The following is an 18,928-nucleotide window of genomic DNA, read 5'->3' as shown; positions in this document are numbered from 1 at the left end:
TAAAAAAAAAAAAAATCATTAAAAAACATTTTAATTATTATATTTATAATTATTAAAATCAATATATAATAATTTATTTAAAGAATAAAAGAAAATAATAAAATGCATTTATGATAATACATATAAATTAAAAAAAGAATTTTATATAGATAAATAATTATAAAAATTATATATATATAAATAATATTTTAAAATTTATAAATATAAATATATATATTATATATATATATTTATATATTTATATATTATTTTTTATATATGTAAAAAAATATTTTTAATACTTTTTATAGCCTTTTATTTTATATTAATTAATATACTATTTTTTTTAATCATTTATTTTAATTATTATTTTCTTACATGTTATCATTTTATTATAGTTGTTTGTAATCTTCACTATTATATTTCATTATACTTTTTGTTTCTTCTGAAAAGAAGTTTTTTTCTTCTAATTCTTTTTATGAACTTATTAATTCATTTTAAGCTTGTTATAAAATATTATTTGATAATCCAAAATATTTCATTACATCATATAATACATAATTTTGAAAATAAGGATCAAATTTTATTGTATTGTCAATAATTTTACCTTATATTTATGCGTAACCTCTTATATATTCTATTGGATGATAAAAACCACTACTAATGAAAGCTCCTGTAAAATAAAGACTTAAAAAGGCAATTGATTATAATGTGCCATATTTAAAAATTTCTAATATACTATAGTGTTTTGGTTTGTAAAATTATTTAGCAAACTTTTTGTAGTTTAATGTCCAATACATAGTTAATCCACAAAAAACAAGATTATATACACCAAATGATATTTTTCTATTTGTTGGAATATGATGATCTTTCCATTTAGTCATTAATACATTTAATTCATCTTCAGTTAAGTTATCTATATTTTCAATTGTTATATGATTATTATTTGATTATGTTGTTTAATTTTACATTTTTAATTTTTTTATTATTAAATATTTTATATCTTTATTTTTATATATTTATTAATTAATATATTTTTTTTTTTATTTTTTTTGAATAATATATTTTTTTCAAATATTAATTTTTTATGTTAGTTCGTCAATTTTTTTATGAGCTTCTAAAATTGAAATTTTATTAATTTATTTTTCTTTTATATATTATTTTTCGCTTTCCTATATTATTTATTTATATTTAAAAATCTCCTATTTTTATTATTCAATAGTATATAAGCATTTCTCTAATTCTTTAAAAGTATTATCTTTATAAAATATTCCGTTCCTTAAAGCAATATTTTCATTTAATAATTTTGTATTTTTTGTATTAAGATTAATATTATCCTCTTTTAACTTTTCATTCTATTTTTTTTTTTTTTAAATAAAATAAAAATATAAAATATAATGATTACTTCGTTCAGTATAATTATGTATTTGTTTAAACTTTCATCATTTTATTTGTTTAATTCAATAATTTTCTCTTTTAATTTAATTACTTATTTTTTATATTATTAAACTTTATTTAAAGCATCTTCATTATTTTCATTATTAATAAATCCAAACTATCGTTAAGAAATTCCAATTTTTTCTTTTAAGTTTATAGCCTCCTTATATTAATTAATAAGTTCTTCTTGATTTTTAATATTTGTTTTAAAAGATTAGATTTCTTTTTCTTTAAGTTACATTTATTTTTCATTTTCTTAATGAATTTAATCAATGCTTTAAATAAAGTTTTTGATTTTTTCTGTATAATTATTTTTGAATTATTCAAATTTTATATTCATTTGTTAAATTTAGCCTTTATATTCATTTAATTCTTATTCGGAATTTTTTAAGGCTTATTTAATATTAAAATTTTCATTTTCTGCTTAATTTAAAAGTTATTTTTTTTCTTAATTTATAAATTCAAGTTGATGCAATTTTTGGGCTATTTTTTATACGTTTTCTTCTTATATTTTAATTTGTTCTTCTAAATATTAACATTTTTGTTCGCTTTATTTATTTGTTTATAGTTCTTATATTTATTAATTCAAATATTCAATTTTCGTTTCAAATTAACATATTTCATTTATTCTTTGAGTTTATTAAGTTTCTAATTCTACAAATATTTGTTTAGATATTGTAAAAAAAGTGCTTTCTGGTAATAAATTTCTTGATAATTAGTTATTTTTTTGGTATATTTTTTACCATATTTATTCGATTATATTATCTTTTAATCTATTGCATTAAGATAACCATTCATTTACACAAAAAACGTTTTTTGAGTTTATTTTATAGTCTAATGTTTATAGTACTTCACATCCTCTTTAATAATCGCAATTATTTTTAAATGCTATATCAAGATTTTCATTTATGTCTTACCAATTAAAATCTTGATCATTATTTTATTTTAGCTCTAATTTATTTTATAGGTTTGTATACTTATCTAATAATTATTGGTATTCTTATTAACATTATTCATGGCTATATATACGATCTGATGGATATTATTAGTCTAATGCATCGTATAATTCGATTACTTTTGTTCCGTACATTTTGATTTAGAATATTAAAGATTCTATTAAATGCTTTTCATTCTTTTTTTATATTTTTTTTATATTTTTGTTTTTTTTTTTTTTATTAATTTACATTTATTTAAGAAGGAATAATTGAAGGTAAACCTTCATTTAGTTAATTTATATATTTCTATATTTAAAAAAAATCTTCATCAAGCATGTTTTTATATTATTAATTCATTTTTTTATTTTTATTTTTTTCTGTTTTTATTTTTTTAAAAAACTTGTGTTAATTTGATTATTTATTTTTAAATATCAATAATAAATAAATATATAAAGGATAAATTTAATATAAAAATTTAAGTTTTTAAATTATTTTGTAATATAATAAATTACTTATTAATAATGAAATTATATAAAATGATTATTAAATTTAAATTTTTATGTATAATTCCTTAATTATTAATATCAATTGTATTTGATTTATATTTTTATATTAAAAATTTACTTTTAAAAAAACAATTATTAATAGTAAAATAATATAAAAATATAAAAATTATTTTAAAATACTTATTACTAATTATATAATAATTAATCTAAAAAAAATAAAAAATAATAAATTAAATTACTTTTAAAAATATAAAAATGTCATTATAAATAATATATAACTAAAAATAATAATCAGAAATTTATATGTAATCAATTTATATTAATAATTTTATTTTAATAATACTATTTTTTCAGTTAAAATTGTTGACTAAAATATCGGACTGAATTCACTTTATTTACATTAATATAAGTCTGTGATATTTATATGTAATAATAATTAATAATAAAATGTTTGAATTATTTATTTATATAACATTATTATATAGTCTTAATAGATTATATTTTTTTATCACATATATAAAAACATATAATTTAATAAACATATGCCTAATTTATATATATTTTTTACAATTAATTTTCTAATATATGTATATTTAAATTTAAATAAAAGAAATATTTTTTATTGTTATTTTATTATTTTTAATTTTTTTTTTAAAAAAAAATTCAAATATTATATAAAAAATAAAAAAATATTTTAAAAAATAAATAAAAATTTTTAAAAAACATTTAAAAATAAAAAAAAATTAAAATTAATAATATTTAAAAATTAATATTTTTTATATAATTATATTTATATTCGTTAGTAGTAATTATTTTAAAAATACATTTCAATTTATTAATAATTAATTCATTAAAAAAAAAAGACTTAAAAGTAAAAAAACAAAAAACTCATAGTTCTAAAAATAAATATTTCCTATTAAAAATGTTTAAACTATCTTTCTAATCATCTCATTCTAATTAAAATGTAGATCTAAACAATTTAAATTTATCCAAACAATAAACTATAAATGTAAAATAAAAAAATATTATATTTATTTTAATAAAAAACAATCTTTTAAAATAAAAAAGTTATAAATATAAAATTCTTCTAATAATGAAAATAATAACCAACCATAAAATGTCTAAACCATATAAAACTTTATATTAGTAAAAAATAATGTATCTTGCACTTCTTTAGAGGTATTTGAAAATAAAGAAAACTATTATAAAAGTAATCCAGAAAAATCTACAAGTAATAAAATGATAGAGAAAGAAATGAAACATTATTAAAATAATGAAGAAGAATTATCTAATTAATAATAATATAAATAATTAGAATCTACAACTTCATCAAATTTAATATAATTAGATTAATAAGAAGAAGAATATGAATAAAATATAAAAAAATAAAAAGAAAATAATAATAATAAAAAATAAATTACTGAAAATAAATAATAAATAATTGAATAAAAAAATAAAAATAATTATATATCTAATAATAATAAATTAAAAATCTGTAATTGTAAAAAAACTAAATGCTTAAAATTATATTGTGAATGCTTTGCAAATGGAGAATATTGCAGTACATAATGTAAATGTTTTTCTTGTTGTAATAATTAAGAAAATGGTGAATTAAGGAATTAAATATTTGAATAAATAATAGAAAAAAATAAATAATAATAATAATATTAATAAAATATAAATATAAATTAAACAGAAATAAATAACAATATATAATAATAATAATAATAATAATAATAATAATAATAATAATAATAATAATAATAAATACAATTATTAAATGTAAGAAGTTCCAAAAAATTAGGATGTAATTGTAAAAGAACTGGTTGTTTAAAAAAATATTGCTAATGCTATTAAAATGGAATCGAATGTGGGAAAAATTGCTTATGCACTGAATGTGAGAATTGTAAAGAAAAAGGAGAAAAAAAATAAGAACAAAATTCTTTTAAACCAAAAATAGAAAAACTCACTAAAAAAAAACTCTAAAAATTAAACAAATAAAATAATAATAATAATAATATTGGGTTAGATTAATAGACTTCTTAAATTTTACTTACTTAACTTCTTACTAATATGATTATTCAATAAAATAATCTAATTAATAATCCATTATTATAATTTAACAATTTATGTTAATCTTTATAATTTATTGTTGATTAAAATAATAAATAAAACGAATAATAATAATAATAATAAACATAATAATAGTAGACTTAGGATAATGGTGAGTTGCAAAAATTATTATTATAAATAATTGATAATAATTAAAATTAGTGAAAAAATATTAATATATAAATGATAGTTTATTCATATATATTCTTTTATTTATTTAAAAAAAAAATAACAAACTATTTAAAAAAAAACAAATATTAAAATAATAAAATAAAAAATAATTTTTAAATATATATATATATATAAATATATATATATATATATATATATATATATATATATATATATACATATATAAATTAATTGTTTTTTTTTATATTTTTGTTTTATAAAAAAAAAATATTTACCATTACATATAAATATTATTAAATATAATAAAAAATAAAATATCTATATTATTTCAACTACGCATTTCATTTAAATATTTAACATAATCTTCCCAATTTAAAGGTACTTGTTTTTCATTATATGCCTATTTAACAATTTATCCATCTGAAAAATATAAAATTCTATCTGCATAACATTCAATATCAGGATTATGAGTAACCATAACCATTGTTACTCTTTCTGTTTCATCTTAAGAATAACCAAAATTATTTATGCTTAATAAAAGATCCATTACTTCAACTTTTTTTTTTTTTTAAAAAAAGAAATTGTTTAAAAATTCATAAATATAAAAAGACCTGTAGATTTAGTATCTAAATCCCCTGTAGGCTCATCTAATAAAACAATAATAGGAGAATTTGCTAAAGCTCTTGCAATTGCAACTCTTTATTGTTCACCACCTGAAAGTTCTGAAGGCTTTTTTTTATATATAAGCAATTTATTTTTTAAAAAAAAACAAAATATACTAAATGATCCATTCTATCTTACAAACCTACTCTATTTAATAAATTAGTAACTCTTTATTTAATTTATTTTGAATTTAATTTATTAAGTATTTTCATGGGAAGTTCAACATTCTCATATGCAGTCATAGTTGCTAATAAATTAAATGTTTAAAATACAAAGCCTATTTTTTCGAGTCTTAATTTTGACAAATAATCATCTGATGAGTTTATGTCTATAATATTTCCTAATAATTCTATTTATTTTTAATTATTTATAAAAAAAAAATAAAAAAATATAGTTTTATTCCTTTTTTTATACTTATTGTTCCTGATGATGCCACATCTACTGTACCTAACATGTTTAAAAATGTTGTTTTTCCACCTCCTGAAGGTCCTCTTATCATTAAAAATTCACCTCTTATATTTTATTTCATTTAATATTATAGTATTTTTTTTATTTGTTTTTAACTTTTTAATAGACTTAAATTCATTATTATTTTGTAATGTAATATTTTTTAAAGCTAATATTTTATCATCTCTACCAATTAAAGTAAATTCTTTTTTTTTTTTTAATTATATTATGTTATTATGGATTTTATTTATATATATATATATATATATATAGATACATTTTGATAAACTATTACATTCTATAATGGTTTAAAAATCATCTAATGTTTTTTGTTGTAAATCGTATATATCTTAACGAACTTCCACTATTTTATTTTATTATTTATAAATTTTTTAATTGCTTTTAAAAATTATATATTTATACAATAAAGTTATTTTTTATTCATATCAATTATTTTCAATTATTTTATTATATTTATTTTTGAAAAAGCGAATAATATTGCAATTATATTTTAAAGGATTATTTGATAAATACAATATATATAATTTATTAAAAACTTAGATATTATAATTCAAATATTATAATTTAATAATATATTTTCTTTTATTTATTTTTTTAAATATATATATATATATATTTTTAATTTAAAAAATATTAATTAAAAAAGTAAATAACAAATTTTATAAATATAAATAAATAAATTAAAAATAAAGAATAATATAATATATTTTGGTTTTTTGTTTTAGTACTATTATTTAGTTAAATACATAATATTCACTAATATATATTAATTTCAAGTATAAAATGTAATAAAAAATAAAAAAACAGTAATTTTTTTATAAAAAAAAAAATAAAGATAGTTATATTAAATATTATTATTTTTTTAAAAAAAAAAAATAATTTAAATATTTGATTTATAAAATAAATACTTTAATACTTTTTTTTTTTAAAAAAAAAAATAATAATATTTTTTCAAATTATTTAAACTTTTCTTTTTAAAGCATTTAATTTTTAAATCTCGTTTTCAAGTTCAAAATTTTATTTATCTATATAAAAAATAATAATTAAATATAATTAATATTGTTTTTACCTATAAAACTTTATATCTATTAAATAGTTTATCCAGATTTTTTATAATTACAATCTTCTAATTCAAATTCTTTCATTTTTTTCCAATCGAATTTTGTTTGAAAGGATTATTATTATTCAATTTAACATTCATTATTTGATTAAATATCTTATTTTTCAGTTAAATTTTCAAATTATTTTTATGAATATTCATCGTCATTTTATGAATATTCATGATCATTTTATGAATATTCGTCAAAATTTTATTCGTCTTCTTCTTAATCTTATTTTTATTCATATTTTCGATAATCATCTTCTTTTAAAGATTCTTCTTTTTCAAATTCAGCATTAAGTTGCATGAATTTTTAATCGAAATTGTTTTCAATTTATTATAGAGATAGTTTTTTATTTTAGAATCTAATATTGTTATCACTATAGTTATTTTTTCTTTATTATTCAAATATTAGAATGAAGTATTATTTATTTTGTTTTCTTAAAGAAAATAACTTTAATTATTAGAATTTAATTTTTCTTAATTTTTATTTACAATTACATTATTTTCATTTAATGGTTAATATCCTTATTAACAATAACCGCATTCTTAAGGTGGTAAATTACAATAAATTACTTTTTAATCTATATTTGTATCTTAAATTGTATTTGATGGAATTCTGTCTATTTATTATTATAAGGACTTTAATAATATTTATTATTTGTTTAATATTAATTAGTTATTTAAGGATTATATTCAGTATTAGATTAATATTAAGCTGTTAATGATAGATTATATTAATTATTTTGTAAATATTAAGTTACCTAAGCGTTGGATTATTTATAGTTTTAAAATTGATTAATTTATTATGAAGGTTAATAATAAAAAGGAGTTTATTAATAATACTTGTTTTCATAGTTAGATAATTGATAATTATAATTTTCTTTAACATTTTCTTTATATTCATTTAATTAATTTATTTAAAAATCAATATTTAACATATTTAAAGATTTAGGATATATGAAATTTACATAATTTCTTAATTATTAAACATTATTTTATATATATTTCTAATCATCTAAATGATTTTTTTTTTTCCTAAATAATTATAAATACGGAACTTTTTTATTTTAACTTTAAGATTACTATATATTTAATAAAGAAGTATTATTTTCTTGTAAGGGATATGTTTCCGAATACTAATTAGGTTAACTATACATTTAATAAGAATTCATTTTTTTTTTTAAATAAATTATATATTAAATGTCAATATTTTTTTTTATAATAATACATAAAAATACATATATATGAATAAAAATATATATATATATATATCTATATATAATATAATTTTATTTAAAATTTATTTTAAAATTAGGACAAGAAAAATAATATTTAAACATAATATAAAGCTAATAAATATATTTATTTATATTTAAAATATACTTCAAACTATAATTTATTCAAATTATAAAATAAATTATTAATTTTATTTTTTATTTTAATAAAAAATAAAAATTAATAATCATTTTAAAGATTAGGAACATTCTATTTATAATTAATTTTATTTTTCAAAAAAGCTGAAATTTTATTCATATTTATTATTATTTATATTTTTAATTTATTAATCATTACTTTTTAGTTCAAACGTAAACAAAGACTTAGCTGGTTATGTATTCAATTTAATATCATTATTTTTAAAAAATTCTTAATTAATTTATTCATCATTATTTAAATTAAAATCTGTGAAAAATTATATATTTTCTTGATTTTCATTTTAAATAATTGAATTTTATTAAGGTAATACAAACTATTATATTTTTAATTCTTATTAAAATTGTTATTTTTATTGTAATTTTTATTCTATTTAATTATCTAATATTTCCTCATTATTTTAATCATTATTCATATCTGAAAAGAAACTAATGTCTAGAAAATTATTATTTTCTTGTTATTATTTTTACTAAGGTTAATCTTATTAATCATTTTATTATTCTTTTATTTCTTCTTCATTTTATATAGATTCTGTTTATTAATTTGAAATTTAATTGCGATATTTATTAATAGTTTACTATAAAATATTATCGTTTATATTTTTATTTAAAAAAAAGTAATTTTATTCCTCTTTATTTAAATAAAAAGGTAGGTTTCGGTTTTTATTAAGTTCTTAGATTAAAAAATCTTATTCGTTTTAATAAAAAAATGGATCTTAAAACAAGTTTTGAATATTAATATAATTTTAAATTTCATTATTTATATTTTTGTCTAAAGTTTTAAATAAATAAACTAAAATGTATGATTTTTCATCAATATTATCATCTTTATTATATTTATTTTTATTTAAAAATAAATAATTATTAATTAATTTATAAAAAGGATCTTATAAAAAATTTTAGTTATTATTATTATTATTATTATAATTATTATTATTATTATTATTATTATCACTATTATATTCTTTTATTTTTTATATTTATGTATATTAATATATTATTGTTTTAGTTTTTTCATCTTTTTCTTTAAAAGTTTCCCATAAATTATTTATTTATGAATGTATTTTTTATACAAACAAGGAATTCCAATGCTAATACATTTTTTCTTTTAATAAAAATACACTTCTTTATTTAAAAAACTTTGATATGTATTTCAAATCTCCTTCTAAAAAATCCAAATAATTATTCAAATTGTTCAAGAACATATTTTATTAATGAAAATAATACCTTTCTGAAGAATCTATTAATTATTTTTCTAATTCTATATACGGTTCGTCCATTTAGACTTATTAATGTCCTAAAAAATGAACTGAGATTTCATTTATTGACAAATCAACAATATTTTCAATAAAAGAAGTCAATAAACTATCAATTTAATATGAATTTTTTGAAAAAAAAAGGTGAAAATAATCATATCCTTCTCCATAATCTAATAGTGAAAATTTTTTATTTTTAGTAAAATTATTAAAAAGTTATAAGGAAATATTGTTAAGTTAATCTGGCATATAGTATTATTTTTTTAATTCTTAATCGCATTCAATTTATTTCATTTAAAACTAAAAATTTTCATGTCTTCGAATTTATAGTATTTTCAAAAAACAACCAAAAATATTTTCTTTGAAATCTTCTTTTTAATATACTTCTTTTATCCAAACTTTCAAAAAAATTCGCCATAAAGACATTTCGGGAAATTAAGGATATTCTGGAAATCCAATAAGGAAAAATTCATTAAAAATTTTAAAAAAATCGGATAATTATTCATCTAATTCTTCCAAAAAACATATATATGTGATAAATTTAGTATTATATTCGTGGAGTAAATCGAATCCGTTTTTTTTTTCTTTTTTATTTCGGAAACTATTTGAATGCTCGTGAAGGTATTCAAATGTTATTTGACATTAAAAAATACTTATGGTATATATTAGGGATATTAAATGTATCAAAAAAGGTACTTTTTCGGGTTTAGGGTAATTAATATTTATATAAAAACGTAGGTTTTTAACACAATTTTTTAATTCTGGATCATTTTTAAGTCCATCAAGGGCCTCTTTTATTAAAAAATCTTTTTAATTTTTAATTTTTTCAATTAATTCGATAAAATATTACTATTCAGAATTTTATTATTTTGTATTTTTTTAATTACCAGACCATAGGATTATTGATAGTTTATTTTAAAGCCAAGAACTGCAATAATTTCCTATGTTTTCTTTGCGTAATTTAAGGAGGGGTAAAGGCGGTTATTTCATAATGTTAAATATATATTTTTGAATGTTTTTTGCTTTTATTTCTTGATTAGTTATTTATTAATTGTTTTTTTGGTAAAAATTATATATTAATAAGTGTAAGTCTTGCTTTATTTATTGATTTTTAAGTAAATATTAATACCATTTGGTATATGTGCATTTATTATTGGCTAATATGTAATCTTTTTTTACTTTTCTATTATAAAAGTATTTATATAAGCAAAGTCGCTATAAAAATCAATTTTTTTTGGAAAAAATAAAGAGAATATATTCAAAGTTGTTAAATAAGCTTGAGAATCGATAAAGTCTTTGAATTTTCTGGAAACTAATTTTAATTATTGAAGTTCATTTGGAGGTATCATTTCTAGAATACATGTTAATAATTTTGAAGGAAGTTTATAAAATAATAAGTTTTCCATATTAAATTTGTTTTATTTATTTTTATAATTTTTTTTTTTTTTAATTTATATATATATATATTTTTTTGTTTTAATTTATGTTTTTTTTTTGTTTATTTTTCTATTTTTTAATTTTTTAATTTCTTTTTTGTATTTTACACTATTAAAAATAATTTCTTTTGTAAAATTATTAATTAAATTCTTTAATTTAATTTTTAAATTTTTTTTTTTTTTTTTTTTTTAAATAATAAATTAATATGCAAATAAAAATAATATTATATCTAAATATATTAAATAGTATTAATATTTTCTATTTTAAATAGGAAGTAATTTATTTATTTTACACTGTATTATTATAAAATAGAATAAAAAAAAAAATAAAAGAGAAAAAATAAATCTATATATGAATTTCTTTCTATACATATAAAATTATTATATCGGAAAAAAAAAAGAAAAAATAACTTTTTATTATTTTTTAAGAAAATAATTAAATATTGAACAGATAAAATTAAAAACAATTAAAAAAAAAAAAACTTTAATAATCATTTATTTAAATAAATATAAATATTTTATTAAGTAATTAATTTATTGAGTAATTTAAATTTTCCATTTTTAATTTATATTTTTTAATCAAACAAATTCCATATTTTTAATAATTATACAATTTAATTAATATAAATATCAACTTAAAAGTCTAGAATATATATTTTTTATTAACAAAATTTACATTATTATTAATTTAAAAAAAAGTCTTTGCTTTAAATTAATTCTTCTAAATCATAAAAACAATCTTATTTACATTATCTAATAATATTATTATATTAAGTTAAATCTTGACTATTTATAGTAAAATTATATTCTAATAAAATTGAAGTAGGAGTAATTATATGTTCATATAGAATAAATTTAGGGACACAAATAATATTTTCTTCATCCAAAATAGGAAAAAATAAACAACTTCTTTTAAAAATTACAACTGAATTTTAATATTTAAATTTCTCATTTTGTAAAAGATTTTAATTTAAGTAATTTATTATTTCAGTTATTTTTTTTATATCTTAATCAATAATTAAGTTCACTTCTTTAAATATATTTGATCCACAAGGACATTATTATAATTATTAAAAATATTATTTTTCTATAGCCCAGTAATGCTTACATTAAAGAGTTTTAGATGGATTCTGCAAAATTGAATTAGTTAAAGAACAAGAAATATCAAATGTAAATTACATTTCGTTGAAATTAATTTCAGTATTTTTGTCATACAAAGATAGATTTTATATTTTTTTATCTAAAATTGATTTAGATACACACTTAATGTCTAATATGATCTAATTTAAACTAATTTGATTCATAATATAGTATTTAATTATAAAAAAAATATAAATTACTATAAATTTAATTTTAATTAAATTTAGCAAATAAATATGTACTTATATATAATACATAAAAAATTATAAAATAAAAAAATTGTATAAATATGATATAATATAAATCAAATATATATAAATATATAAATATATATATATATATATATATTTATATATCTATATAATTTTTTTCCTATTTAATTAGTAAATTTCTTATAAATATTTTTATTAATTAATTAATTTTAAATTTTTACTTATATTACAAAAACTATTTTTATTTCTATATTTATAATATATATTTATTTAATTTAAATTTTATTTAATTAATTTAATTTTTATTATATTATATTATATTATATTAATAATTATTTATTTTTAATTTTTTATAAATAATTTTAAAAATATAAAATATTACATTTTTTTTTTTTTTATATAATTATATTAAATTTTAATTATTTTTATTTTATAATGAAATAAATATATATTTAATAAATATATTTTTTTTTAAAATATGTATTTAAAATAAATAAAATAAAACTTTTTCATTTATAATATTCTTCATCTTATATTTATTATTCTGAAATTTCATTTTCACTAATTTAATTATTATTATCATATTAATCATCATTATCATCTATAAGATCAAAATCTGGTAAATTTTCAGGATCTCCTTCATAATCCATATTATCTAAATCATAATCTTCCATTTCTTTTTCATTCTCTTATTTTTCTTATTCATTATCAATTGAAGATTCGTAATTTTAAGGATCAAAAGCATCACTATCTGAAGCATCTGCAACATCAATATCTTTATTTTATAATCTTTAATCATTCTTTTCATCTTCTTATATTTAATTATTATCATCCTCTTCATCTTAATTAATATCATATTCTATATCTTTTTCTGCTGTAATTTTTTATTTGATTTTATCTTCTCTTTCTTAAACTATTTTTTTCCTTAATAATTCCAAAGGAGTATTTTTAACATTTTTGAATTAATTAACTTTGTTTTTATTGTTTTATATTTATTTATATAAAAGTAAAAGAAATACCTGAAAAATTGATACATTATTAAATATTTTTTGGCGAAAAATCAATATTCTTTCTCAGATTTAATATTAATAATATATTATCTTATATAATTTTCAAACATTATTTAATTTGCATTTTATAAACTACAAAAGTGACATTATCTTGTAGTTTTTTTAAATATTTTACATAATTATAACACATTTCAGGAAATCCAATATCTCTACTATATATAGTTAAATATTCAATTGAGTAATCTAACGCTTATTTAAAAACTTCATTCCAAAATACAGTTGAGTTTTTATAAGCGTTTTCTATTTTTATACTTATCGTAAATTCATAGGGTTTTTCAGATGTTTTTTTTATTCTTTTTTTAAATTAAGAACTATTTAATATATCTTTTAATATATTTAAAGTTGGAATATAGGTTGAAGTTTTTAAAGCTATTGTATTTAAACATCTTTATAAAAAAACAAAAAATTAATTATTATATATAATTTCTTTTTATTTTATGTTATATTACTGTATTAATTAAAATTTAAAAGGTATATATTCAATATGCTTTCCATATTAGTTTATTCCTTATATTATTTCGACTAAAGGATATATTAATTAACCTAATTCATCTTCTTTAGATGATTTAGTTATAACTCCTGTCCATAATTTTAATGAGTTTATTATTTACCAGTTGAATATTAAATTTTCTTAATCCTTATAATTTACAAAATTAAAAAAAAATTAAGATTTAAAATAATAATATTAATAGAAACTTTTTTATTCATTATTTTTTTAATAAAACAGCTATTTATCTTAAATAAGTAAATCCAATATAATAAGCTTAATCAATATTAGCTCTCATTAATTCGCTCTTTAATTATAAAATATAAACATGTATATATATATATATATATATTATATATTTATATATATTTATATATATATTTATATTGTTATTTTACAAAACAATTTATCATGAATATAATAGATTCATAATTCCTCCAAGATACTTATTTTACATTATCAAAATAAGATATATATACTCTCTTTTTTTATAATTTATTTTATATATAAACAATTATATATTATTTTAACTCTAAACATTTTATCAACTTTCTTTTATTCTGTATTTTTACAAATTCTTTTTATTACTAAAAAAGCATTTAATTTTAAATGTAAATTGTTATTTTTTGACCAAATTTCAATAACAAATTTTATGAATTTCATCATTAATTTCTATTTTTTGTATTATATAATTTATTTATTTATATGTTTTTTTATTTTACTTATAAAGGAAACAAGAAATCACTTATATAAGGATAAAATCTTAATAAATAAGCTAACATTTCTTCTTCTTGTACACTTTCGAGCATTTTAACTAAATTAAGAAGGTAAACTTTAAGTACGATTTCAAGTTTTCTTGAATTAACTTTTTTAAGTATTTAATCATCATCTAATTTAAGTATTTATTTAAGTTTATACGGAAATTTTTATATAGCGTAATTAACTACAATATCATAAATATTTGCATCTTCAATAATAAAATCCATTTAATTAGTATTTTAATTAAAATCATCTTAATTTTCATCTTCATTTTAAGTCACGCAAATTCTAAAGATTTTTATAAATGCAATAATACTTTTTTAACTTGGCTGTTCTTCGATTTTATTTATAATATTTTTTACTCTTTTAATATTTATTACTTTTTATGGCATTTTTTTTTATTTTTATATTTTAATTAAATTTAGTTTTTTATATATATATATATTTTAATATATATATATATATTTTTTTTTTCAATATTAGCTATTATTAACTATTTATCGACATCTATTTAATACTCTTCTATTAAGATAATCATTTTCATCTAGTAAAGATAAATTAAGTGGAGATTTATAGATATTAATTACTTTTTTTAAAAAGTATCAGAAGAAGGAAATCTATTATTGAATTAAGTTCTATTCATTTATCTTTTTAATTCATTTGAAGTTCTACTTATTTCATGCATTTTGCATTCTAATTCTAAATTCTCTTTTCTTTTTTGGTCCAATTAACTTAATATTTATTATATATATGGATGATTTGGGTCTATTTATGCTGCTTTACTTCTCCAAAAATCAAGATCTTAACATGCTTTTTATAGCTCAATTTAACATCTTTGGTATTTTTGTCTTTTATTTTTTTATTATTTAAAGTTATTCTTTTTTTCTCTATATATATATATATATATATATATATTTATACATATATACATATATATTATTTATTTTGTTTGTTAAATATATTTTTTAAAATAATAAATATATATATTTTTACTTTTCATTATTTAATTCTAATATGAGATTATCTATATATAATTTATTATTAGCAATTTATTTTTCATTCTTTATTTTTCTAATATTATATATATATTTATATATATTTACTTCAGATAATAAAAGTTTTAATTATGTTTAAGTAGTATTAAACTGCATAATAGATTCTTATTCAATCATATATTATTAGTTTATTAATTTTTACTTTTTTTTATTTTTACAATTAAATATTATATATATTTTACATTATAATCATCTTCTAATTTTTTAACTCTTTAATTATATTCATCATTTTAAATAATTCGTTATTATTCTGATTTTTCTTATTCTTAAGATAAATTTTTAATTTTACTTTCTAATAAATGAATGTTTTTTCTTGTTTTTAAAGTAACGATTCGTAGTGTTTTTTTGATCTATTATTTATTTTTCTTTAGATTATTAAAATTCTCGTTTTTATTTTTCGAATTCTTCATTATTTTTTGTGTTTTATCTATCTAATATTTCAATGTTATATTTTAAATTATATATTTATTAATTTAATTAATCAACTATTTATTTATTTTTTTGGTTATTTTATTAATGTTTAAAAATAAATAAATACTTGTATTTTATTTTTATTAATTTTCATCTAATATTTAATTAAATTTTTATTAAAGTTCATTATATATTAATTTTCTACTTTATACTTATTCATCAATTATTAAAATTTTGCTTTTTAATTATTCTATTTCTGTACTTTTGTTATTTTTTTCTCTCTTTATATCTTCGATTTCTTCGTCTTTATTTTTCATTTATTTTATTAGTTCCTCTAATTATTATTGGTATTGGTTTTCTTGTTTTTCATATTTTTACATTAAATTTTCAAATTAAGTATCTTTTTCTATTTAAAGTTAAAATAAATTTTCTTTATCTTATTTATTTTAACATATTTAAAATTACAGTTCTTAAATTTACTTTATTATTTATTAAATATATAGATATATATATATATATATATATATATATATTTTGTTTACTTATTAATATTAATAAATATCTATTTTTAAATTTTCTAAGTCTTTCTCTAAAATATTTAAATTATTTTTTTTTACTTCTTATATTTGTTAGCTTTTTTGTTTTATTTTTTTTATGTTTTCTTCATATTCTTTTGCTTAGTAATCCATTTATTCTTTAAGATTTTATATTTAAATTTTAATTTCTTCTTAATGATGATTTTATATATAATAAGCATTCTATTCGCTTTATTATTATAATTCATTATACTATATTTATATATATGTTTTTATTTATTTTTGGAATAATAAAAAAAAACTTTAATTCTCCATAATTCTACTTCTTCAATTCTTTATTTCAAACCTTAATTTAATTATTCGTTATTAATAATTAATTATTCTATTTTTTTTTATAAATCATCATTTCTATCTAATATTGATTATTAATCTTATTTTAATAATTCGATTTTTTAATTTAACTATATTTTTAATTTTATAAATAAAAAAAAATTATTATATTAAATTTATACTTGCTTAATTAAAAAATTATATTCGTCAATTTCTCTTTCTAATTAAAATATTTGTAAATGCGATTTTTCATTATCAGCGGAAATTATTACTATTTAACCTAATAAAGTTAACTTTTCCTATTTTTATTTAAAAAAAAAATAAAATATTTTTTAAATATTAATTTTACTTAATAATTATTTTCGTTAAATTATTTTTCTTTTTTTTTAACTAAACTTTAAATTTATTATTCATATTATATCTTTAAATCATCAATTTATTTAAATTAGGTTTATTACATTTAATAGATATTTTTTTCAGATTCTTCATATTTGGATTTCCATATTTATAAATCAGTATTTATAGACTAATAAATAGATAAATAGATAAATATATATGTATATATATATATATATATATATATATATATATATATATATATATATATATTTATATATATATTTAATAAAACAAAAACATTATTTAGTTATCTATTATCGGATATAAGTTAAAGAACTTTACTTTCCAATTCTTTAATTTTTTTATTTGATTCAGAATTAACAATATTTTATTATTATAGATCTTATTCTACTCTATGAAATAATTATAGAGTAGATTAAAAATCTTATAAAATAATATCTTTTTCAATAATAAGTTATTTTTATTAAGAAATTTCTTTTTATTAAACTTATATCTATTCTTAAAGTTCAATATTAATATTTTTGGTTTATTTAAGTTGATTTTCTATTATATTTTTTTCTATTTCTAGATTATTTTTTTATTCAAGGAATTCTTTTGAATAAAATTCTTTCCAATAATTTCTTGTTTATTCTAACTTTTCATCTATTTTTTTTCTTTTTATTCATTTATTTTTTTTAAATTATCAATTCTTTATTTTTAGTTTTCATTTATAGTTTACATTTTTTGATTTTCTATTAAAAACTTTATTTGTAAAATAAATAAAATAAAATAAAAAAATAATTAGACTTTTCTTATTTAATCTTCATAATTTTTTATTATTTCTTCTGTTTCTAATTTCATTTTTTCTTCTATATATATACTGTCACTGTTTTTTTTTACAATTAATTTTCTTTATTTTATAATTTTTTATTTAATCTTTCATTTTCTGTAGTATATAAAGCAACTTTATTTTCCAATTCTGATATTGTATTTTTAAAATTACTTACTTATGTTAGATAGCATGTTTTATCAGCTTCTATACTTTATCTTGAAGGATTTTTTGCTAATTCATCCATAAGATTTGCTATTATTTAATCTTTTTCTTTACATAAAGTATATAATCTATTTACTTC

At 14.7% G+C, this 18,928-nt stretch overlaps 1 protein-coding gene across 1 annotated transcript, besides 45 other annotated features; it reads right to left on the bottom strand. All coding sequences in view use genetic code 6, as the record gives it.

The window, feature by feature from the left end:
* Window positions 1–12: part of a microsatellite that runs on past the window's edge.
* A 125-nt stretch (window positions 13–137) lies between these two features.
* Window positions 138–215: a microsatellite.
* Window positions 138–229: a microsatellite.
* Window positions 143–206: a microsatellite.
* Window positions 168–246: a microsatellite.
* Window positions 211–260: a microsatellite.
* Window positions 261–948: 688 nt separating this feature from the next.
* Window positions 949–1,030: a microsatellite.
* Window positions 975–1,033: a microsatellite.
* Window positions 1,024–1,066: a microsatellite.
* A 52-nt stretch (window positions 1,067–1,118) lies between these two features.
* Window positions 1,119–1,162: a microsatellite.
* Window positions 1,163–2,549: 1,387 nt separating this feature from the next.
* Window positions 2,550–2,592: a microsatellite.
* Window positions 2,593–2,707: 115 nt separating this feature from the next.
* Window positions 2,708–2,744: a microsatellite.
* A 409-nt stretch (window positions 2,745–3,153) lies between these two features.
* Window positions 3,154–3,198: a microsatellite.
* Window positions 3,199–3,470: 272 nt separating this feature from the next.
* Window positions 3,471–3,511: a microsatellite.
* Window positions 3,507–3,580: a microsatellite.
* Window positions 3,535–3,579: a microsatellite.
* Window positions 3,543–3,592: a microsatellite.
* Window positions 3,574–3,624: a microsatellite.
* Window positions 3,603–3,649: a microsatellite.
* Window positions 3,650–4,508: 859 nt separating this feature from the next.
* Window positions 4,509–4,624: a microsatellite.
* Window positions 4,625–5,014: 390 nt separating this feature from the next.
* Window positions 5,015–5,064: a microsatellite.
* Window positions 5,065–5,191: 127 nt separating this feature from the next.
* Window positions 5,192–5,238: a microsatellite.
* A 19-nt stretch (window positions 5,239–5,257) lies between these two features.
* Window positions 5,258–5,326: a microsatellite.
* A 103-nt stretch (window positions 5,327–5,429) lies between these two features.
* IMG5_176030 (hypothetical protein) lies at window positions 5,430–6,293 on the bottom strand (the record flags this gene model as incomplete). Its single annotated transcript, XM_004029605.1, has 4 exons — window positions 5,430–5,656; window positions 5,713–5,830; window positions 5,881–6,113; window positions 6,179–6,293. The coding sequence occupies 4 exons, from the start codon at window positions 6,291–6,293 to the stop codon at window positions 5,430–5,432; spliced, it is 693 nt and encodes a 230-aa protein (XP_004029653.1).
* A 1,174-nt stretch (window positions 6,294–7,467) lies between these two features.
* Window positions 7,468–7,533: a microsatellite.
* Window positions 7,478–7,533: a microsatellite.
* Window positions 7,534–7,974: 441 nt separating this feature from the next.
* Window positions 7,975–8,016: a microsatellite.
* A 546-nt stretch (window positions 8,017–8,562) lies between these two features.
* Window positions 8,563–8,600: a microsatellite.
* Window positions 8,601–9,667: 1,067 nt separating this feature from the next.
* Window positions 9,668–9,716: a microsatellite.
* A 3,162-nt stretch (window positions 9,717–12,878) lies between these two features.
* Window positions 12,879–12,943: a microsatellite.
* Window positions 12,879–12,959: a microsatellite.
* Window positions 12,905–12,959: a microsatellite.
* A 101-nt stretch (window positions 12,960–13,060) lies between these two features.
* Window positions 13,061–13,126: a microsatellite.
* Window positions 13,072–13,120: a microsatellite.
* Window positions 13,112–13,136: a microsatellite.
* A 238-nt stretch (window positions 13,137–13,374) lies between these two features.
* Window positions 13,375–13,409: a microsatellite.
* Window positions 13,410–13,612: 203 nt separating this feature from the next.
* Window positions 13,613–13,669: a microsatellite.
* A 1,027-nt stretch (window positions 13,670–14,696) lies between these two features.
* Window positions 14,697–14,752: a microsatellite.
* Window positions 14,753–15,464: 712 nt separating this feature from the next.
* Window positions 15,465–15,510: a microsatellite.
* A 19-nt stretch (window positions 15,511–15,529) lies between these two features.
* Window positions 15,530–15,587: a microsatellite.
* Window positions 15,555–15,592: a microsatellite.
* Window positions 15,593–16,012: 420 nt separating this feature from the next.
* Window positions 16,013–16,061: a microsatellite.
* A 665-nt stretch (window positions 16,062–16,726) lies between these two features.
* Window positions 16,727–16,789: a microsatellite.
* Window positions 16,790–17,085: 296 nt separating this feature from the next.
* Window positions 17,086–17,123: a microsatellite.
* Window positions 17,124–18,005: 882 nt separating this feature from the next.
* Window positions 18,006–18,077: a microsatellite.
* Window positions 18,078–18,566: 489 nt separating this feature from the next.
* Window positions 18,567–18,596: a microsatellite.
* Between the last annotated feature and the right edge of the window lie 332 nt (window positions 18,597–18,928).

The sequence above is a fragment of the Ichthyophthirius multifiliis genome (assembly GCF_000220395.1).
Source record: "Ichthyophthirius multifiliis unplaced genomic scaffold scaff_1120509251286, whole genome shotgun sequence".
Taxonomy (NCBI): domain Eukaryota; phylum Ciliophora; class Oligohymenophorea; order Hymenostomatida; genus Ichthyophthirius; species Ichthyophthirius multifiliis.
The sequence above is the reverse complement of the archived record's forward strand: the minus strand, read 5'-3'. Positions and strand labels throughout refer to the sequence as shown.